This window comes from Ostrinia nubilalis, chromosome 9 (assembly GCF_963855985.1).
Source record: "Ostrinia nubilalis chromosome 9, ilOstNubi1.1, whole genome shotgun sequence".
Classification (NCBI taxonomy): domain Eukaryota; kingdom Metazoa; phylum Arthropoda; class Insecta; order Lepidoptera; family Crambidae; genus Ostrinia; species Ostrinia nubilalis.
The window spans coordinates 7,986,409-8,011,551 of NC_087096.1; the positions used below are offsets into that span (position 1 = coordinate 7,986,409).

General features: G+C 35.0%; 1 protein-coding gene across 1 annotated transcript in view; it reads right to left on the reverse strand.

Moving 5' to 3' along the window:
• The window catches only part of LOC135074535 (protein yellow-like), a 36,341-nt gene extending 19,443 nt beyond the window's left edge, over positions 1 to 16,898 (reverse strand). The window contains exons 1-2 of the mRNA XM_063968857.1: positions 16,806 to 16,898; positions 3,203 to 3,480 (exon numbers count right to left, since the gene is read on the reverse strand). Coding sequence (XP_063824927.1) covers positions 3,203 to 3,472 — 270 coding nt within the window. The 5' untranslated portion in view covers positions 3,473 to 3,480; positions 16,806 to 16,898. The remainder of the gene's footprint in view (positions 1 to 3,202; positions 3,481 to 16,805) is intronic.
• Between the last annotated feature and the right edge of the window lie 8,245 nt (positions 16,899 to 25,143).

Sequence of the window (25,143 nt, forward strand, 5' to 3'; positions counted from 1 at the left end):
TCAAAATAAACAATCCTCATTACTAAATAAATGTAATTTATATACCTAATTAATTTCCACTTTCTTGCAATAAAAATTTAAACATCCGGCTACGTCGCTCAGTTAAATCTAATAAAACTATGATTGAACTTTATCTATTAGCTGGCAATCTATTTCTATGAAGGATACCAAGTGTCTTGGTATTTAAATTGTAACTTTAAGTACAAAAGCGAGCAGTCTAGTCGTAAAGAGCACGGTCTGAATAACTAAGGCGCTAGGCAAACCAGTATTTAAGGTACCAAGTGCTTTGTTACTTCGGTACAATCAAAGCTTTATGTAATAGAGTATATAATTATATAATTAGTCACTCTGATCTATGATTAACTACAAAATACGTATGTTGTAGTTAGTTGGCCAACAAAGTAAGCGCATCGTTTAAAAGTTGCCATTTTGTCGTCATTCTTGATTGATGATAGAGCTATCAAATAAATCATACACTAACCTTTTCCTATCGTAAAATAGCCACATTATCAACGACGTCTTAAAGTATAGTCAATTATAGTAAAAAATGGATCTAGTAAACCATCAAATTGCTCTATTAAACACAATGAGATTAAAAAATCGCTATATTAATTAATTATTATATACCGTATAATGAACACATTTTTAGGAAACTGCAAACGATGATTTCCGACAGTAATATGGCTAATATTACATTGTTTTAGTGGAAGCAGACAACGCGAACGTACTGGAACCATCAATTTACCATCCACCATCCGTTGAAGTGAGGTTAATTGTGTACTAATGAATGATTTCGAGCACGAATTTCATAATTAATTACCTTTACTGTACTAGTTTAATGCTAGGCGAATTATATAGACGTCATGGTTCGTATTCGGAAGGGCATGTGTTGCATAGAGGAAGTAAGACAGTGAGCGCCTATCTACCTGGTAAAGTTTGATTCATTCATAAGATTCAGTGATTTGAATGTAGGTAGGTATTTTGAAATAAAGCTAAAGACCGCGTAACAGACAGTAATTCGTAATTACGATGTGCTCATTTATTAATCCTGCTCTACATAACAAATATGCACTAACTAATGTTTAAATTGCGTGGATAACTAAAATATGCGTAGGTAATAGGTATTTATATAGCTATAACAATGATAATCATTTTAAGTCTTGATTTTAATTGTATTTTTATTTGTAAAAGACTACTGGATCTCTTTACACAATTAAGAATGGAAAACAAAACCAAAAACTAGTCCTCACAATGGAATTTTAGAAATTAGTAGGTACCTACGTGTGTCTAAGTAATCTTAGTAATAAAATCCGCTTTATGTAAATTTTCTATTTTCCTCGAATAAATTGATTTGCGTCAATTTTTCTTAGTGATTTACATCTAACGGAAATAGTTCAAGAACTAAGTAGCTGGGACTGTATGCATAATTGCCCCTGTTTAGGTGTATGCCCTGAATTACGGCCTGACAGACCGTCCTGCCAAGCCCCCGCAGTGAAGTTTATTAACGCTATCAATCTTAATTTACGTTATTCTGTGATTTAAGTTAAATACGTTTTGTGTCAAGAAGTGTGTCGCAATTCAAAAGTTATTTACTACAAAATACAGTGTTGCCTTTGTGCCATTGCATATTGTTAGTTAGATATTAAAATACTTGTAATTGAAATTTCTACAACAATAATTTGATATTCAGAACAAAAAACGACTTAAGAGCTTAACATGACGTTTCACCTTTAATACGATAAGGTCTAGTTTAACATGCTAAGACCAAATATCTCAATAGTTCCGCATAACTCCGGCTTATTATACAGGATGTAAGAGTTAGGTTGGAATTTTTAAAAGGAGTTCGGGCTATGCTTCTAAATTGCAAATCTATCTCGGTGGGTTATGTTGCTCGATACACAATACAAGTATTAGAACCATTTACTGTCTGTCGTAAGGATTGATACTGAGGTGAAAAACTTTTTTCGAAAATATAGTCTATCCTTTTTTATCTGTTTCCTCTACACGACTCAATGTACCTCAATTTTCTCTGATTAACTACTGTGATTAGGTTATTAGTGCAAGACGTACTTATTTCTGTAGGTTTTCCTGCATTGATGTGAGAAAATCGCCTGAAACAATATTCCTACTCAGAAGCATAACAACCATTATACCACAAATAATACGTACACAAAGCGTATACCTTGTATTTAACAACTTTTAGCAACGAATTAGCGGTTAATAGAGATATGCTATAACGAATAAACCTACAAAAACGCTACCGCACTACCCTTGCTAATGATCTTCGTAAACTACGATTATACTGAAACCAGTACTTTCAATTACATGCCTCATCGTGCACACGAACTTATCGCGTATCAAATAGCTCATTGCGAATTACATAAAGTAATTATTACTCATCCATGGCATTATTAATCAACAGAGCTGTCTTCCAACATATTAATATCCACTCTGTAATCCGAACAGTCAGTGTAACACTTATAAAACATTTACACTTGAATACTTACAGCGCGGTTAGCAACAAATTATGGAATACGAAATTGAAATACTACGTAATTATGTAGTAATATATTAGTTAACAGAATACCTAAGTAATATCTATGAATCTACTCAACGTGATTTGCAGATCCTTGATGTATTTATAAGTCATTTGCATTTGCGAGATGTAGATAAGGATTATGTTTACTGTTTACTACTTTATAAATCTTAAGCTTTAATCTCTTACGTGAAGTGTGCTTTATTACTTTAAAGATCAGTTAAGTTTCCCCATTAAGGCTGTTTTGTAACAATACAATTAGACGGGGCTCAAAATTATATTTATATATTTGAAGTTTCACTTTTTTTCACATTTAAATTTTCACGTAGGTGTCTTAGCAGTACTTAACTTAGTTTTTCTTACAGTGTGCATTGGCACACTTGATATTGAGGCACAATAAAGATATTGAGGCAATCATGGAAAATTGCTTTGTTTACATGCAAGAATTTACGATTTACACAAATATGCATAATTTTTTTGAACCTCGCTATTTTTATTTCCGTTACCGCATTTTTATAGCAAATTATTTTTATGGTAGCACGAGCTTTTAGTACTTATAATAGTTTTTATTATTCTCTACTCATAACCAACAGTATGTCTTGAATAATAAGTTCGCATTGGCTAGATTTGTCATACAAAAAACAAGTTATACTTATTTTAAGTTACCTGTAGGACCGGGCTAACGCCAGAGGGAAGGCTTCTCGGCACCCAAGCTAACGTGGCGGGCACGCCGGCCCTCAGGCGCGGGATCCCCAGGTAGATCTTATCCCATCCGATCTCCAGACCGGTGGGGACAGTGTTCTCAGGCTGGAACTTCTCCAAAAGCACGGGGTCAGGTGGGAAGTCGAACTGCATCAAGTTCCACTGATTGACCACCTCTAGCGTCGCGCTCGCGGCAGCGAGGCACGCGCATAGTATTATCATTCGCGTTCCCATCGCGTGTTCTGAAAAAAAAAACTGACTTTATAATTACGTAATAAACGCTAAATTAAGATGTAAGTAATACTGTAGTTTATTACCAGCAGTAATTTTTAATCGGCTCTTAAAATAATAATTATTTTATGCATGTGTAAATGTGAGCGTGCGTTGATGTCTTTTGTTCGACAATTTATTTTTGTCAATAATTTATATTCAATTAAATTAATTAGGAAGTAGATAGCTTTTTAATATTGATTGATACTACATGATTGACAATAGCACGCTGTGATCTTGTTTTATCTGCAAGTCAGCGGATGCTGAGTCATCATTGGGCAGACTTTTACTCGACTTAGATACCTCAAGGCCACTAATAGCATCTGGCTCAAACCACAAATGAATGTGGCTAGATGTTTGCTCATTACATTCAAAGAATGTGTGACGTGAATAGATGCAAATACAAAAAAAATGCGTTACATTAATGAATGGCTTCGCCTAGGTCAATTTGTTTGACCTTAACATTGTAGTTTACTCGTAAAATAAGTACGCATACAATATTCATATATCAAAACTGATAAAATCGTGACAAGAGTTACGCAACAGCAAAGCAAGTGAATGCATTCATAGAATTGGTCACTTTATGAATGGTGGTAGATCTTCTCCAATGTACACACAGTCAGTATACGAGAAATGTGTGTGATGTGAATCGTTTCAAAGTGATTGTTCTTATTAGTTCTTAAAATACATACATAATATACTTTTATTTATTATGAATGTTCTATTTATTTTATTATTAGAACCATTCTGTCATTGGAATGCATGTTAATTGATGTTTAATTAAATTGGTTGAGATAAACCTGTTTAGATCAAATCAAATGTTTATCATTATTTCCATTGATTGTTTTTTGATTCGAAACCAATAAAATGCAATTTGTTACAATAACTGTATTAGAATATATTGCGATTACTCCAAAGTTCACAATAAGATTGCCCTTTACTTCAAGCACAATGCATTACTTGCAATTTGCGTGTCTCCGCGCCACTCAGCCTGTCAACGGCTCACCTAGCTAGAGCTGTTCAGAATAGATCACGAGTTTGTGCAATTTATATTTCATATCATGATCATGACAATATGCGAAACTTTCATATAAGATGTTTAATAAAAAAGGAAGTGAAGCTTGACGTTGAAAGAGATTTGGAAAACTTCCTATAGTACAACCATTAGTTAGTAGTTACAACCATTTGCTTTCTATGTGTTGAACTGATAGATTTAAATATATTGTTCCGTGTTAAATTTGAGCTCTAGAAGAACCCTTTTTTAGAAATAATGTACTTTTAATGAGTTTTCTTTCTTATAGACACGCCCGTAAAGTGGCAAAAAAATTACAACAATGAACTTGAGCGGCGCTTGGGTATCATGGCGAATTTTCGTGTGACCATTACAACAAAACGATCGAGGTCACTCCCCCTTCGCCCACAGAACTGATATTAATGACTTGGCGCCATATCCATTGCGTGATCAAATCGCAAAACTAATAACGTACCTAATTAACCCCTTAGACCCTATTGACAGATTTGACAGTCCTGCATTGTTTGAAGTCTCAAGGCAAAGTGGTAAACATTCACTGAAGAATTTGGATTCGTCTAGTACAACTAACGTTTGACTAGTTACAACAACTAGACCACCTTTTGAAATATCTATCCGTTGATTAGTTGACCTCGGCACTTAAATATTATGACCGAAAGATTTAAACGATTTATTACATCGATATAAAAGGATCATAGATAAAAGGAAGAATGAAGAAATTTCATCATAAAGGCCAATTGTGAAGAACTAATTACCTTTAAGACAATAATGGCAATAATATAAAATCGATTCAATCCTTTAGCAAAATTTTTTTTTTTTTTTTTTTTTTTTTTTATTTTCCCCTTATTCTATTGCAATCTGTCTTCTGGAGGACATTCAGCAATATTTCTGTTTATTATTCATCAGTGGAAATTGGGATGCATATCCTGTGACATGTCCTCATAATTATAGCAAGTCTTGCGGTACTCTTTTTTTAAGTCTCCGGACACTCGGAGTTAAGTCATCCATAAGGTGGTGTGCCAATATGTTTGGGTGTAGCTGCAGTCTATCTTTATATGCCTTGGCTCTTGCTTTTATTTCTTCCTTCACTGTTTTGATCTCAAGGTCGTGGTGTAGTCTTTCATTAGTGACATACCATGGAGCGTCCACTATCATTCTTAACATTTTTGATTGGAATCTTTGCAGTATTTCGAGGTTTGAGTTTGCGGCTGTGCCCCACAGTTGTATTCCATATGTCCATATTGGCTTTATGATGCACTTATAAAGCAGAAGTTTGCTCTCCATTGAGAGCTGACTATTTCGGTTTAGTAACCAGTACATCTTGCGCACCTGTTGCCCCATAGCAAGGCGCTTGGTATAGATGTGCTTCCTCCATGTCAAGCGTCTGTCTAAGTACATTCCAAGGTACTTCGCTTCGTCAGATTGTGGGATCTGCACACTATTTAATGTCACCGGTGGACAGGTAAGTCGCCGGGTCGTGAATGTGACTTGTACAGATTTTGTTTCATTGGCTTTAATACGCCAATCTTTCAGCCATGTTGTGATTTGGTCTAAACTGGTCTGTAGCTTATGGGAGGCCTGATTTGGTGTATCATCGGAGGCCATGACAGCTGTATCGTCGGCAAAAGTTCCCATGACCACATTTTCAGAAATCGGCAAGTCTGCAGTATAAAGGAGGTATAGTGTAGGTCCCATAACGCTGCCCTGCGGCACCCCCGCTTGAATTTTTCTAAGCTCAGTTGTAGCCTCTCCTTGACTGACGAAAAAGTGTCTACCAATCAGATAAGATCTGATGATATTATAGTAATTTATTGGCAACGTCTTCTTTATTTTGTATAGGAGTCCATCATGCCAGACTCTATCGAACGCCTGTGATATATCCAGAAATGCAGCCGTACAGTATGATTTCTGTTCAAACGCCTCTGTTATTGCCTCCGCAAGTCTATGAACTTGCTCAATTGTGCTATGCTTTTGTCTGAAGCCGAACTGGTGGTCTGGTATTAATTTAGATTGTTCAATAACATGATTTAGCCTTGATAGAATCAGCACCTCCATAACCTTGGAAGCAATCGGGAGTAGGCTTATTGGGCGGTAGGACTTAGCATCTTCGGGATTTTTACCTGGTTTTGCAATCATTATAATTTTGGCTACTTTCCATTGTGGAGGTACATATTCTCTGCGCAGGATGGCGTTGTACAGCTGTGTCAAGTATGTTATTCCCTCTTTTGGTAGTTCTCTAAGGACAGTTGCTGTGATTAGGTCGTAGCCCGGTGCCTTTCCTACGTCTAATTTTTTTATTGCTGACTTGATTTCGGCTTTACTAAACTTTCGAATTGGTGGTTCTAGTTGGTGAGTCTGATTTAAGAATTCGGCGACGTTGTCAATTATAGTAGAGCCAGTGTCGGGATTAGGTGTGAAGACTTCCTGTAGGTGGTCCATGAAGACGTGAGCTTTTTCAGTATCATTATTAGCCCAGGAGTTATTTGGCTTCAGTAGAGGTGACTGGTGGTTAATCGGGCGTTTAAGGTCCTTTGTCGCCTTCCATAATGAGTAGTCTGTTGATGGTTTAGCGTCCAGGTTCCGCAAGTATGTTGCAAGGTTACTGTTGCGATCATCAGTTAGTAGTTTCTTGAGTCGTGAAGCTAATCTATTATAAATTGCCTTATCTCCAGGATACCTTGTAGACTGCCATCTCTTTCTAGCTTTCCGCTTTTCACTCAATAGTTTTCTAAGAATAGGAGAACATTGAGGTCCGTCGCGGGTGGAAGCTGGTGTAGGAGGCATGGCCTCCCATGCTGCTTGCTGGATAATGTTGTTAAAATGTTCAACTGAGTTCGTGATATCTCCGTCTGTCTGTAATGGTATTTTTAGATCGATAGAGTTTGCCACCAGTTCCCGGAAATATTCCCAGTTTGTTCCACGTGTATGTAGTCTACATGGTTTCTCCTTTTGCACGATCTTTCGACGCAGCAGAATCTCAACAGGAGAGTGGTCAGAGGATAGGTCAGTACTGGATTTGCAACTAAAATATTCAGTACTAATGCCTTTAATGATGCAGAAATCAATTAGGTCTGGTTTCTTTTTTGTGTCAGTTGGCCAGTATGTTGGTTCACCCGTTGAGACCAAACCAAGTCGCAGTTTGTTAACAGCTGCTAGTAGTTGACGACCTTTTGGACTTATTACCCGGGAACCCCAGAATGTGTGTTTGGCATTGAAGTCACCGCCGGCTACGAACCTATGCCCGAGAGATTCAAAGTAGGCAACATAATCCTCTATCTTAATGCTGTGTTTCGGAGGACTGTAAACGGCTGATATCGTAAAGGGGCCGGACCAGTCTTCTATAATAATATTTGTGGCCTGAATTTTTTCCAGGCAGTAGCTTTTAACTAGGTGATGTCTAATGTTGTTCTTGATCAGCACGGCACTTCCTCCGTGGGCTTTACCGTCTGGATGCATGGTGTGATAAAATTTGTATCCTGGTATACTAAAATGACTCTTCCTTGTAAGGTGCGTCTCGGAGATCAGCATTATGTCAATTTTATTAATTTCCATATATTTTTTAACCTCTAGGGTATGATTTGGCAGCCCATTGGCGTTCCAGAGCACTATTTTTATTTCGTCCATCCTTCACTTAATTTAGTCGTGAGATTTAGGATTAGATTTGTCATTGCTGTTAGTTGCTGCATCATTTGTTTCATTGCTATCATCAATTCTCTCATATCACTTTTATTGTCATGATTTATTTTGGTATTGGATTCTCCGGCCTGTGTTGCTGTATTGCTTTTTACCTTTTCAGCATATGTTGATCCTGCCGTCGAGGTCATATTGATATTGTGTCTTGTCACTTCGTTGGATCGTATACGTCTTTTGTCCTTTTCCGGTGCCGGGGGAAACTTAATTTTTTGTAATTCCCTGTAGACTTTGCAGCCTTTATAGTTTGCAGGGTGGTTTCCTTCGCACAGCGCGCATTTAACGCTGTTAGATTTGCCTTTTTGTGTACAATCTGCTGACAAATGATTGCCGGCACACTTAATGCATTTTGGATTTCTTCTGCAGTACGTTTTCGTGTGGCCATATTGTAGACAATTTCCACATTGAGGGATTTCTCGTTTTGGTCTTGGCGGTTCAAATTTTACCTTACAGTGTAAGATGTATTTTATATCGTATATGGTCTTATTGTTTTCTTTTTGTTTTAGTTCCACTATGAACATTGGTAGCGGTTTTTTACTGGCGTGTTGTTTCATATTCCAGATGTTAGTACATTCATGATCAAGCTCTTCTAATGCATCTTTGATACTATCTGTGCAGGTAGAAGGATGTATGTTTTTTAGAATGACTTTAAAACTCCTGTCCTGTTTCGGTTTATAAGTATAAAATTCAGTTTTTTTGTTTTCTAATTCTTTGACTATTATAGTATATATTTCTGAAGTCTTTGCTTGGATTTTCACCTGTTCATTTCTAAGTACCTTTAACTCATAGTTGTTATAGGCTTGCGTTTCTAATAGTGTTATCAGCGGCTGAATATTGCTAACCTTATCCACAAAAATGGGTGGTGGCTTGTTTATTTTGTGAGTTGCTGCAGCATGAAGGTTGCTTGAGTCATTGCTAGGTTGCTGCAGCTGCTCTTCCAGCGCAGCAAAACTGTTTGAAGTTGGTGTTGGTGTGGGTTGGGATAGCCAATATGTGTCTAGTTTGCTTTGCTTTTGGGAGCTGGGAGGTTCAGGGCTTGATCGCTGTCGTTTTTTGTTGGTGATTCGAATCCAGTCTTTTTCCATTTCTGGTGAGTGCTGGGTTATAGACTGTTGGTTGCTTACATCATTGATGTTCTCCAATTCTGTTGAACTACCTATGAGTTGCGTCTCGGTTTCTGTACTGGTACTTGGTGAGGTTCTATGTTTAGATAGCAACTGTTGAGGATCACGTAGTTCCTTATTTCCGAGAAGTGAAACGCTTCCAGTTGAGGCACTTCTTGGTCTTATAAAGAGGCTTGGATGGAAAGCTTGTTGCACATATTTCTTGTCTTGACCAGTAGCATTTACTGTCACGGGGGCCTGGGTACCCACCCACGTGGAGTCTTCGGTAGCAAATTTCACACCTTCCAGCCCGGGTACTGGAAGGCGCCGGGGGTTAGCCGGGTCGCATGACAAAGCACAATCTCTATTATTCGACATTTTCATTTTAGGAGAGTGGGAGAAATACTAATAGTGCTTTCCCAAGGCAATACAGCCACACTTTCAGGGGGTATTTAAGTCCCCTTGGCCTGCGGATGCCATAGTCAGGTTATTAACCGCCGCCTGTTGCTCGGCGTTGTTGCTCGTTAGCACCACCCGGAGGGCACGTGTAGGGTGGGCCTAGGAGAAGGTGGTAAATCCTACGGACGTGAGCAACATCGCCCTCCTAGCAAAATTGGTGAAGCAATTCTTAATGGACGATGAAAAGGGGAGACAAAGAATCATAACGCAATAGATGTGGCCTCTGTCAAGAATATTGTAGAGAGGTTGAAATGATTATTATTATTTTTATGTATAAGTATTACCTTTTCATGTAAAAGTGTTCAATAAATGTAATTTTTTAAATTAGACTTTTCCAAAGAGTCGATGTGTGCTTTCCAAAGATAGTCTCTCTAAAAACTGAAATCCATGCCAATATTAGTTTTTATTGTCAAAACTTTGAACGTCTGGACTAGATCACTATGTCTCCTAGTGAAATACGGTAAATAAAATAAAAACAGTAAGTTTATCTCATTTTAATAGCAATCACCTAGAAACGTAATTTAACATAACAATTTAACATTGTACTGTATTTAACAATACAGCAAGTAAAATTATCTTTAAACTATATACTTTAAGACATTGGGTTGTACTTATTCAGAACTTTGTTTATTAGGTAAATATAAAATATTATTATTATTGTGGTACTCCAATTTTAACATGAAAATTAAGTTAATTATCTTCCAACAAGCCGACTGTTGAGTGCAAGGTCTTATAGATTTCAATTGTTTTTATTGTTATAATACATTTGAAATGATTGGTTATTGTTAACGGTTATAAGGTAAATTGAAAATTTTGTAAATCACTTTATACGCGTATTCAAAGCTGTATTTCCGCTGTTAGCTAATTAATAGCAAATGGAACAATAAAAAAATCTAGATTTTCATACAATATCAATTCGGTTGAATACCTTTACTGAATCAAAACAAAGTTGTTAAATTAATATGTATATAAAATATAGGATTGATAATTTAAGAAATCACGCGAACCAGATTCATCAAACGTAAGAAATGAGGAAAGATAATATGCTCCCGATTACTTAGATACCAAAGACAAATGAGAATAGCATTAAATCAGTTCACAATAGAATTTTAATACGTGTAGACAATGTACAGACAACAGCATATCAAACTACTCATTTTATTGCAAATTCGCTCCTATTCCAACTGCATAAGACCCCTCAGTGTTTACCTTGATGTGCCGTTGCCTGTATAATACGAGTACATGGACCTACCAAGAACTCTACATTGTATCGACTTGCGTAAAGCCGCTACAAAAACGGTGCGCTAGTAACACCTAGCAAGATATCGATAAATATGCTGAGATAGCGCTTAGTGGTATAGCAATCAATTAACTGAAACTACTTCTGATTGACAGCATGCAGCTACGCAATGTGATTTCCGGTGTAGCACAGACGTCGTATCCTTATAAATAAAGCATCGAATTGATTATATCCACCTTATTTTAAAGGAACATTGATTAACGTGTCATATAATTTACAATATTTTGTATAATAATAAAATTAAGGCTTATGAATTTTTCCACCATCATCTAGATTTGATATCATTTTAGGTTGGATAAATATCAAAATGATAACGTTTTCACAGTAATTTAGTATAAAAATTGAAGAAAAGACCGTTCAAGAGCTTCACTCCTTTATTCTATTTCACCTACTGAGCAGTGATAAGTGAAATGAATTCACTCAAAGCCCATAAAATAATAAGTTACATCGTACACATATAGGTAAGTTCCGATTTACAAAGACATACATATACTGCATCCACAGAAACCGGATTGCCGGTGACGACCATTTGCATTCAGTGTTTTTGCGAGTTACGTCGGCATAACAGACGGCCTATGCGTGCGGCCCGTTCGATGCGGATAATTTACTTGTATTGTATGACTTCCTAATTCCTATACAATACATTCTTAAATCCGATAGATAAGCTCTTAATATAAGCGTTTTTTGGATCCGATAAGCTTATGGCAAGGGGCAAAGGAAATTGCACATTAAAGTAATAAACAAATACACAGACCGTGGTTACGGCTTAAAATTAGCATTAAATATCAGACGATAGGTAATGTGTATTTCTGTATTTCATTGCATAATAATTAATTTATAGCATTACCATTCTCGTAAAAGTAACTAGTATTTACATAAAAAAGCATTAACTCTAATTGTCTCGAATGTAAAATAAACTTATCAATATTCGCGTATTGGATAGAAAGGGTCTCAAGGACTGATGCAAATAAAAAATGTTTTCCGCGTCGCATACCGTTGATAATTCATATCAATTAATTATACCTACGCTGCAACCTGTGTCATAATATTGCAGTGTACCTATAGCAAATACTAAATCTTTTATTGAACAACGGGCATTGCATTGCCTGACGGCCATGTAAGGTGATTCTTACGGTAAGGCATGCTGATAGATAGCTGTAATTTTCAAAGGCCCTTAATTAATATAATTATCAGGTCATAAAGTTCTCCTGCAGTAGTCTACTGTAGGAGAACGACTCAAAGAAGAGGAGAATGAGTTTATTAAAGGCAAAATGGAGGATTTGCCTGTAATAAACTCATTCTCCTGGTGGACCTAATGATAGCAATAAATATGCAGTAACTGCATGTATAATTTTAATAAAATACAAGACAAAATGAAATTGCGTATCTTATTCGGTACCACCCCTTATCACGGTTGCGATTTAATGACACTTCAGAATATTTCCGCAGAAATTAATCCGCAGGAAAAGTTACTCATCAATTAATTGTAATTAGTGTTGATTTTATTGTTTTTGTTTGTTTTTTTATAAATAGTTTCATAACGTTCATTATTGGTTTCAATAAGATACTTGTTGAATAATAACAAGGAAATACCTAACACTAATTACGTTTAGATAACTATGAAAGTGAAAATCCTATACGCGATCACATCTCGTGTTTTAATATTCAAATATGTAGTTCGTTAACATGCCATAAATGGAAATTATCTAACGTAAGTTCCTGATATGTTTAAGTGGCTTCTTTGGATACTGTAAAAAAATGTTTAACACTCAAGTTACTTATTTTTTACTCCAATTCACTCGGGAGTCAAGTCTCAACAAAAAACATAGTAATCGGCTTTAAACCAGATATGTTTTTGTAAGCATTTGTAGCTTGAGAAAAAATTAGTTATTTCAGTGGTGTCACTTTTAAATTACAATGCCCTATTAAAAACTAAGTCAGTACTTTGTATGAGCATAAAAAAACTAAATACATTCATAAAAATAAATTCCACGACGAATGGCACTATCTGATAACTTTGATAACTTGCGACTATAACCCACTTAACATAGGTATAAAAACAAAACAACTAGGCACAGACTACTTGTGCAATGTGTGAAGTGTATATCAGTTATTCAGTGTTATATAAGGTAGGCATAGCTGACTATAACATTTCATAATATTGGGTCGTTTTATACAAGATCTGCCAAGGTCAAAGCGAGAGTGAAACTTTTATGCAAATGCCAATGTTCCGGACCTTCAACGCGCACGTAGACTTATCAGTTTACGTACCTGCGTACCTTATGTATTCGTATTTTATTACTAAATCAATAAACATTTACTTTTTTAAAACAGAAGTAAGGTACCTAATGCTTCTTTTTCCCATAGTAACATATTAAAAGTATTATCCTACGTTTGCTTAATTAAAAGGTAATCAAGGTAAATAAACATTTTCTAATCTGTCAGCCTGTTTAGGATTCATATGCCGAAAACAAAATTAATTTGCACAAACTCTTGTACAGTAACTTTCAGTTTTAAAATAACAAGTTTTAATAAATTTAATGTTCGGGCAATGACATCGCTTTTTGTATATCATTACGCAAGGCGAGTAAGTGACTCTACTATGCCATCAAACGTTTTCCGGCAACAAGAAAATAAATAAAGTTTCATTTATTACCTGCATTTCACGCAAATGTAACAAAAATCAAAGCCTTTAAAAAGCTATTTAATTAAACATTTTAATTATGATTAGCTTTATTTTGCATTGCTTTTATTGATTGAAAACTGCTAGAAGAATAATTTTAGTATTCGTCTACCACCACGCAATTCTAGTCAGTAAATTAAATTAAGCGAAAATTAATAACTGAACATTGATTAGGAACATCAGCTTGATTGAACTAATGAGATCGGTGTTTAAACGCAATTCACTCTAGCATTATCGCAATACTTCCTACGAAGCATACCTACTTAGTAAACTACCAATAGGATAGAGCAATATACTGCACTAAGAATTTTTGTTTTTGTACCTCGCTAGGAAATATAGGCCAAGCAGTATTTATTAATCATTCAATAGACGCAGCTAACAATACCGCAATCAATCATAATTTGCCCAATATTAACTTTACAACAATCCGTCTTTGTTGACACGTTTGCAGTACTACTTATGTGTTAACATGTCTATTAACACCATTTACAATATTTTATTATGCCAGATCGTATCGTCACAAGCATATTGTACTCCCAATTTGTAAACTATAGGCCTGAATAACAATCACATCGCTCACTATGTCAATACAACACCGAAGTGTAATTAGTAATCTACACATAGTAAATAATGTTTTAACGCCTTGTAATGACGTTTGGTAATACTTGTTTTTTATAGAGATTGATTTATCTACACTCCCGATCAAATTCGTAAGACAATTGATCATCATACTCAAGTACAACATATAATATATACTAGCCGATAGATGTAGCAACCATTAATATTTCTTCACCCTCGAAAGGACTTTGTAAGTTCAGTCGCCAGCTGTATAATTTTCCATCCCAATTTTTCAAACAAGAGTTTTGTAGAGTGTTTAAAGCGCGTATAAGTTTTTATTAGTAAGGAATAATTTCTTTTGAACTGTGCTTATACCTGTTTTATGCAGTATGTATCTAGAATATGGTTTGTCCCTGAGCTATTTATATTGAGATCACAATAGCCATTTTAAATTGTGCGTGAGTTATCATGGTCACAGAATTAACTCGGTTTGTGTTTCGAGGGCTGCCCCGGAGGCCAGAGACTAATTAGCCACAGTTTGAAAGCGCTTTGTCTTTTCTTATATGCCTACACTTCCCACATGATTACTGCGCTACAATCATAATGATCTATGTGGAACAATGTCATAACTACTGGTATGGGAATTATCGATTGCAAGAGCGGAACCTAGGGTAGTTAGTTCGGTGTCGACAGCTATTAATTGGCTGGGAAAACATTACACATCTTTGGTAGAGGCAGTGAAATGGTATTTTTTCATCTTTTGACAAAGTTGAAGGTTCATTAACTTTCCTACTTACTACGAATTTCAGTTACCTATACCTAGAGGCATTTACAGATATCTCTGGAAAAGCCACAAATCAAATTTTTAATATGATTATTTCAAATGGTTTCTTTTATTTTCTTAAATTGTAACACTAAATAACTAATATCATTAAAACAAGTAAAATTTTCCAAAGCTAAAAAAATGCTTAAAATTTTCCTTCACATTAAACTCTGATTGATGAATCAGTAGGTGTTCTAAGCTAACGTATGGTTTGCCGCAACAACTCAATTAATAGCATATTAAGTAGAGCATTTAGGCTTATTGATGTTCATATTGCGCTATTCGTAAGCACTGCGATGCTAATAATGCAAATGTTGATGGTAGTTAATAGAAATATACGTGTTAATAATTACTTAGCCAGTGATCTATGAAACAACTTCCTCCCTTCGTTAGAACGTGCATTGTTCCAGTGTGTTTGTAAACACATAACGGTTCAATTTACCAGACAATGAACTATTGTTTAACTCGGATGATAAGTATTACCCAATTACGGTGACATTTTTAATATTTGCCAACAATAGCGAATATTGCTCTCAAGGGTAGGTAATCAATTAAAATACGTAATTAACATTTTGTTTATCCGGTGGATTATGATTGGTATAATTACTTCAATAACTAGATAATTCTACATCCTGGGATGCTTAGGGCACGCATCGTATAGATCTTTACGTTTAATTTGTATTACGTTCTGATAACGCAACGAAAACAAAACTTTATCTTGCACACAAATAACTTAATATTTTCATTTTTCACATGTATTCGTTTTAAACTTTTCCTTTACTTTATGTGACCACGTTGTACACAAATAACTTAATATTTTCATTTTTACATGTTAATTTTTCACATGTATTAGTTTTAAACTTTTCATTTACTTTATGTGACTCAAAGTTCATCGAGCTTAAGTGCTTTTGATCACCCTTTAAAAACAAATGCCCTACCTAACAATTGCAGCCAGTTTTCTCTTAAAGTCTAGTTTACGAGTACAAGCTACCCAATTGATTAAGATAAGTCCCGCATCCATCCTAATAGTGAGCACTGTTAGGTTTATCTAATGGAGGTACGGTTGCTGTAATATTTGATACTATCGTACTTGCTTACATATTTTTTTCAGGACATTTCAGTTTATCATGTAAGAATAAACATAATAGTTGATATTGCATTAAAAGCACTATAAAAAGTTAACATACTTTATATTAATTTACGCTATGCGCATTCGAAATGACATCGAATATTCTAAGGGTTCTGTATAATTTTTAATTTTTAAGTTTCATTGATAAGTAACATAATTTTTAATATTATATCTGATGGTGGTAACATTGTTATAAAGTCCTTCACGAATAAATTAAAAGCAGTTAATTGAAGTGAATGTAGTTGTTGTGCCATACCGTTCAATACATTGGATTTTGTGCTTTTCTGGAAGGTGGTGAGTGAATTTTATTGTCTTATCAATATAGTCCAGTTAGACACAATTAAAACTATTAATTAAATTTATAATTAATAGGTACTACATTTGACAAACTTCTGAGTTCAAACAAGAACAGATTTTATAAAACTCCCGATGCATAACTTCATAAACAAAATCACAAACATGAAACGTCACACAAAACTTTGTTCACAAACTTTATTTGAACTCAAATGTTTTATTATGTACCTGAAAAGTTTACGCCGTGCTTGGGCTATCGGCAATCAATGAACACGTGATTGTGAGCGCGAGCGAGGGATCGAAACGCGAGTGGCGCGCACGCTTTCGATAACTACTGAGGAGCGGTTACTTTGCGTGCACCAAATTTACTCGCCCCTCTACGACATGGCACCTCAAAAGTAAAAGTGGTTGATCCCGAAGGCGTGGTCGCTAAAAGCCGTGACTCGACATTACGTCGAGCCAAGCTTATTACAACCAAGGTGCGTGATTCTGATTACCGATCGTGATACCAACTTCACGTTTTTGTCTACGCCGGAAATGTCAAGGTCGATCCGGTTAGGCACCCTTGCATAAAAAAAACACTTATACAAACAACAAAATTGACTGAATTCCAAATAATTAGCATAGCGTGAAATTTTGATTTCTCTACGCTTATGCTTACATTCTTATTTTTCCGTGTCAATTGATCCAATAGACATCTAAAATAATTGCCTCAATTATTTTAGATATAAATCCTTAACTCATCTTTACTACTCTCCATATAAAACGGCTCTTTAACCAGCTGACCCCATTCCAAGTTGATTCCGCAAGAAGAGTTTACTAGATAATTTTCAGATTTCCCATTTAATCAGGGATCAGTTTCCCGATTAAAAACATTCATTAGGTAGATAGAGCAGCCTCGGCTTGACTACAGGGCCATAAAACGTGGCACCATTAAATGATTATATCAATATAACAATAATGGCGATTAAAATTGCGTACGCACATACAAGTAGGTATGCATTGATTGATGCAATCGTAGATTATAATGTGTGCACAACGTTGAATGCAGTTCCCAGGCATCACACAATCGAACCTTTCTGTGATCGAACGTAATCACATGACATCGAAAGAGAAATAGGAAACATGAGCCCAGCCCTCCAGAGTTTATGTTCCTGCAGATAACCAGAGCGGAACCGATTTCGGATTGTATCGATTTACATTTCGAACTCGTATGCCCAAGCAGATTTCGAAACTCTCTGATTGTATAATACCCATCTAGAATCTCCTTTAAATTCAACCCAGAGGTTTCGCTAAATTACTTCCTAGCTTTCTTCTGGTCGAATTAATCTATATCTATTAACTATTACTGTCTATTTGGTACATACCTTTGTCTAGAGTTCTAGACTCTACATTTTTTCAATTTTTAGTTAACTAGACGAAAAAATGTAGTAATTTCACAACTAGCAATAACTAACCAGCAACATACTGCTAAAAGTTATATTCATCTTCAATTTGAGATGCAGGCCAAGAGCTTCCTCGTTGGAGATAAAAATAAAAATATTTGAAAAAATATAATGAGCCGTATCTTATGAATATTTTAATGATATTGAATACCAATAAGATGATTTTGAATCTTTAGTTATTGTTTTATAACCTACTGAGAATTCATACCAGAACTCCACATAGATAGAAACTCTTTATTGTACACCACACAATGCTGATAATCCCAGGAAACGCAATCAGTTGGTCTAGATTACAAATAGTATTAGTGGTATTAGTAACAAAATATTAATTACCAAGGTTGTTACGAAAAAATTGCTTCATGATGTAGAGCCAATAATACCTACCATCAGAAACTAAAACACTAGTCGTATGTAACTAAATAGGATCGTCTTACCGATTTAACCATGTTTTAGAGTATAAAGTTACAGTCAAGTCAGTAAAGACATCTCGGCGTGACAAAATATGCAGTAGAGGATTTTTTTAGATAGATGATTTGAAATTCCGACAAATATTTCAACACCTTAAGTAAGAATTACAGCAATTGGGTTGGATCTACCTACTTCGTACGTATTCCATCTTCATACGAATCTTTTACTTGGAATACTAAATTGTTTCTGGTTTCATGATTTTCACCGAAATCTTATTTGAAATAAGCACCTCTCGTACCTACACACTTTATTCAAATTCAACACCTAATCTCTTTACTGAACTTAACTCACGAATACGGACACGGCGACTTAGATTAACGTTTTACCAGGCCTGTTCATCTCCGCGAGTTTACATCGAAAACAAAACACGCACGATGGCCCACCTACAGGATACTATTCGACAAGGCCTCACATACGAGCGAACATTGACTCACGCACGCGTATTCTTGTGTATGATGGAAGAAAATAAAGAAAATGGTGTACTAAATACTGTGCAGTATTTAACTGCCTAAATAATAATAAAAACACAGAATGTACTTTTTTAAGTTGCCTCAAGGCACTGAGAGTTAAATAAGTAGTTAATATTATTCATGATAATTCATGCTAAATCATGTATTTCCTCCGCCATTTTTCGCAGTTTGGCACCTCACGTCACATCATTTTACCGAAGTCAGCCCTATAGCTTCGGCGCAGTGCCGATCACTGACGTTTGTCAACAAAATGGTGCTTGACTCTTGAGACAGGCTAGATTACACCATATTGTTAATGACATTGAGCATACATTTTTTTAAATACATTCGCGAAGTTTTACCTACAAAAATTAGTTCGCAGCGTGCGCTTCTGAAAGAAAAACTGATGTACGAATTTATGTTTGACACCCGTAATATTACACTGGCCTACAGCCATTTTGGTGCCGGGGATTTAAGACCTGATTTTAAGTATGTCTTACATGGCGATATCAAAAATGTAATCAGTTTTTCTCTATCAGCTCTAGTTCCCGAGATAACTAAAAAACAATTTTCACAATAAATATGTATTTTTATTAGCATTAAACATCAAGAAATTTTCTTTTGAGTGATTTTTTCGAATGTAACTTACTTGGGCAATATCGCATGATTCTCCAACAGTAGTCGGTCATCATATAAGCGTCCCATCTTCCTTGGTAACTATTTTTCATTGTTTTTATGTCTTGGTGAAAACGTTTTCCTTGTTCTTCGCTTAGCTCTCCTAAATTTTGTTGGAATTGATCTAGTTTACTGTTAAAATAGTGTAATTTTATACCTATATAACAGCCTAAATCTTTGAATTGAACCAGCACATCCTAAACTAATGTTACATAGTTGTCAGCCTTATGCTTTCCCAGGAAATTTTGTACAACTGCTACAAAAGATTTCCACGCAAACCATTCCGCATCGTTCATAGAAATCTAAAATTTAGTGGAGTCTTTTATTAATACAGTTGTTTGAAGTCCATCAAATATACCTGCTTTTAGTTTTTCAGTACTTAAACTTGGAAATTTCTGTTAAATTAACTGGAAATATTGGCCATTTTCTCCATATCATAGGCACTCCAAGCTTCAAAAACTTACTAGTATCTTCGCAGATGTTCAACGCACATTATACATACAATTTGAGGCACCTACACCTTACCTTTGTATTGAATTTCAATACCGAAGTAAGCAAAATACAAAAAATTCGCCATGTTTTTAATAGTTTCACGCTGATATTTCAGTAGTATTCACCACAAACTTATCCAAACTAATCAGGATCGTTAACACAACATCTAGACGTACTATCCATAGCTAAATAGTAACATAAAGTTTATCGATGTTATTGTAATAATGACTATTTGCGAACAAGACGGGAAAAAAACTAAAATGAGGGTAGTCGACAAACTAGAGCTGATGAGTTGAAATGAAGTATGTCAATATATTGTAGATTACCCATATTATCGATCGTATATACAAAAAGAGCTGCACCAAAAAAAATATTTTTTTTTGCAGGCCTGTGTTATCAATTTGCGAGTAGTGCCATTGAATTTGGCTTTAGAAAAATTCTCAGCGACGTCATTGGGGTCCCTTGTATATTACGCAACTTAAGCAAACAATGCGTGAGTGCGACCTCAAGAAATTGCTGCTAAACACATTTTTGCATAAAATTGTTTCATCACAAGTTGATTAATCACTAGTTATTCAAACGAATCTTAACATTGAGAAAGAGAAACAATACCTAAATCTTATCACTTCAAACACAATGGCTTGTAATTGTGCTGGTAAGGGTTTACAACCATTTAGCGTTGAATTTATCCTGGTAATTAGAAGTAACTTTTTTCAGGTTGCGTGATACTGATTTTCCTTGTATTTTATGCCAAGGATATTGGACGTCTTATTAAAAATATATTTTGTTAATAATACGTTAAAATTTGCAAGAAAATACTATAAGTAAAGAAATACGTTTCCTACTTTATTTACTAATTGAGTAAATTATTATTTTATACATAAAAATAACGCGTGGTAGGTTCTCGTGTTTTCCTATTTTGGAAGCAACTCATTCGACCTAGTACTACTAGTACGACCTAGTATGAATACTCTTTTTATTCTTCTGATTTATTGCCACGCAAAATATTACCTACATGTGTTAAAATATCAATTATAATAATAAAATTAATATAATATAACGTACAATTCTGAAATCAAACAAAGTTGATAAAAATAAAAAATTTTCGTGAACTGTGAAGAATTTTCGTTGCATTCAAATATGTATTTTAAATCAGAAACACAACTGAAAATAGCAGTTACCCAGCAAGAGAAAGGTCTACGGATCAGTTCTCATCTTAGTCAGTTCAAGTTTTATATTATTTTGAGATACATAAATATGCAATTATGTTTAGCATCATAAATGCAGAAATAGAACAACTATAGTAGAGTTACTGTAATTGTAACTTGTCTCTAATTGAATATGTAAGTATGTAACTGTAAAGAGTTGCATAATTGTTACTAAAAATTGTTTGGCGTCAAAAATCATTTTAAGAAATTACTTGTTTAACATACTAGTTTGAGAGCTTTATGAAGGGTGTCCAAGAATGTTGGCACTAATTAACGAAATAAATGTGTAACATTACAATGTATTGAATGCTGAGGTATTATCTCTCTCAACTTGTCACAAATTGAAGGGCATAGTGACGCAGACTGTATAAATGTTATAGGTAGAGAACTCAAAAGAGTGTTGGTGACAGATCGGATGCACCTACCGACCTAGGGATCACTAGAAACAGGCAAGTATATAGGGGAGAGTTCGGTATATTGTACCGCCGGGTAAATTGTACCACCCTCATATTTCGTAAAGTATTTATTGAATGTCTGTAATTGCAACACTCAGCGATACACAACTAAAATCAATTAATATCGGCCAATTGGTTTTTGCCGTGACAACAAACACGTGTGTTTTATTTTGAAAAGTATTTTTTCATTGTTTTCAAGTAACTTTTGACAATACATGTTTAGATTGTAATTTTGTTAAATTTAATCACAGGGTGTTTCTAATATATTATTTAGAAGCGTGAATTACTGTGGATTACAATTATTTGAAACATTTTTCGGTAATTATAAGCTATATTTTTTACCGATTTTTTAAAAGCACTATCACCTAGTCGGCTAAATTGTACCACATCAAGTTGTATGGAACTTTACCAAAGGATTTTGAATTTTTTTTTAGTAAATCATATTTTGAAGTTATAATAGCGTAGTTATGTTTGACTAACAATAAATGAAAGCAAAAGACTGGCAAAGTAGATTAGATACAAGTGTGCGTTACGATAATTGGAATTACAAAACTTGTACTCAAAATCGTGATAACGTGTAAAACAATATCGATTGTCTATGTTTTTAACTACTGTTCCTCTTCGTTTCCTAATTTGTTAAGAATGTATCGTATAATATTTTGCCATAGTTTTTTTAAAGGCTTGAAATTTATTGAAATCCAATTTAGTAGCCCTGTGGTACAAATTATCGAACCGGTTGGCTAAATTGGACCGAAGCTCTGAACTCGTACTTTGTTCATTTGTGCTAAATATACAACAATCATGTTAATTAATACTTATGAAATAGTAAGTTGAATAATGTATCTTTTATTATATACCATGGACATTAGCAAAAACAAAAGAAAACTATGTGTAAAATGGGATTGAAAAAAACTGGTCCAAATTAGCGGACTCTCCCTTATTATTTACTTTACTCTTTGGGCAAGTAGATAATCTAAACACGAATTAGATGAATTCTATTACTAATTAGATGAGTTCTGTTGGAAAGATTTAACTCTTAGAAACACAACATCCTGTAAAGCATTTGTGAACTTTAAAACAAAACAAGGAACCAGTCTAGGGGAGAGGGTGGCAAGATGGGGTACTTAAGCTTTGAAGATCAATAAAAGAAAAATATCCATAGTTAGACAATCATATTAATTTTTTAATTAACAATTAGTTAATACTCTTTTAATATTTGGCAACATTAGGAACTTTTAACTATCCATTTTAGGAAAAAAATAAAAATAGAAAAAAAGGGGTTTCACCCCGTCTTACCCCATGGTGCTGGTAAGATGGGATACCCCCCTGAGGTAAGATGGGGTAATGAGAACTATCAGGCAAAAAGATTATTGTTTGGAGTGGCAGAAGTCGCAGACATGGATGGCTTCGCACAGCTATTATGTGACCATCTTCCACAATGTGAGCATGATATCCACCCCTCAATAGAAGCGGAATATACTTCACTGCAATACATACATGGTGTATCCTCTTCTTCACTTTAATTTTCAGATAAAGTCTCTATAACTCTTCGTCGTTTTGCTGTTTTTGCTTGAGTTTTTGTAGTAGATTTCTTCTGTTTTTTCAATTCCTCTTTTCTCTTCTTTGTTTCTACTTTCTCAATTTTCTTCTATTCAGCATATTTTTTCTTTTGGGCGGCGACTTCTAATTCTTGTTTGTAGGGAGACGACGTGATAATTTGTGTTTTCCCACGTTTTTTAGTAACACGAAAGGTTTTTTTGGTAACAGGAAGGGGAAGGAGTTGTTTTGGAGAAGTCATTACCCCATCTTGCCTGCTAAGCCATTTCCTAATAATATTCAAAGAAAAAAAAAACAAACGACAATCTCTAGATAACACAATGCCTACCTTATTATAGGTTTGTTTAAGCATCAATCACAGCCACACATCATCAGCTAGCGTTATTAAACAAACCATAGTCACGTACCAAAACAGAAGAAAATATGACAAGCAATTTGCAGCAAAACAGTTGTTTCAGGATATATTTTACACGCGTGCACTTGCGATGTTAATGGCTGGGCGACTGACAAGTGTCATGGCAGAGCATAGAACGATGTATGAATGAGCGTGATTGGTCAGTTTAAACTGTGTTTTTTGCTGGGTACCCCGTCTTACCCGCCACCCCATCTTACCTCCTTCTCCCCTACGTATGTAGATTAGCACTAAATCGAGGGTCATACACCTTAAGCAAAGTTTATCATCTGGTATTGGCAAATTACAAATTAAGTAATTTATGTAGTTAGGTATCTTGTTTCGGATATTTAACTTAACGGCCATGCAACTCGAGCAGAACAGGTTATAGATAAATAATATCAACTGTTAATCTATTACAGCAATGATTAGAAGCTATTGATTGATACTTTACTTACATTTTGATTGCAAAATAGCATCTGCATCTGCATTTTATATGCACTGTGGTCTAATGGTCAGACCACCTGCTTCAGATCCAGAGGTCCCGGGTTCGATTCGCAGTGGGGGCAGAATTTTCTGTTCGGTTTGATTGGCGGTAGGATTTTTTCAAAGTCCTCCTGGTAAGTCCAAAATCTTAGTAAGTCTGCCGCCATAACAACCAATGTTAACAGCATTGTTGTGTTCCGCTAGTTTATTTATTTTTATTTTATTTTTAAAGTTAAAGGTAAGATAGCCAGTTCGTCTGTGGTTGTCGATTCCGGGTGAAGCTCCTTCAGCGGTGATATGTAGGCCAAGAACTTCCTCGTTGTGGATAAAAAAACCCAACGCAAGAATAGAATAAGATAATGAAGAGTTTTATACCCATTTTTGTGAATGTCCCATTTTTTTTTTAGGTACCTAACAGAACCACTTTTGATTTACCTATCAACATCTATAAATAAATCACTACTTTGAATATTTCGAAAACGACAACATCATTAAACATTAATTGCAACACCTGTGTCTAATATAAAATAAATTATTTTTATGTGATATGTAATGAATAATGATACTGATAACAGTATTTAAGTTGTTTGACCGCTGAGCTATTTGCCCACAGGGTATGATTTTAATTCCATGCAAATAAATATGTCAATATTTTGTAACTAAACTCCACTATAAAAACATTTTGTACTAAGTACCAATTACCATAGATTATACGTACTTATAATTTAAATGGATTATCGAGATAGGTCAATTATTTTTTTAATTTATTGACCAAGTTGTGTGTGCCTATTAGCAAATCTCGTTTACATTTAAGATTAATGTCATTTAATCTGGATATTTCGTACTACCAGGCCTGTTCATATCCGCGAGTTTACATCGAAAACAAAACACGCACGATGGCCCACCTACAGGATACTATTCGACAAGGCCTCACACACGA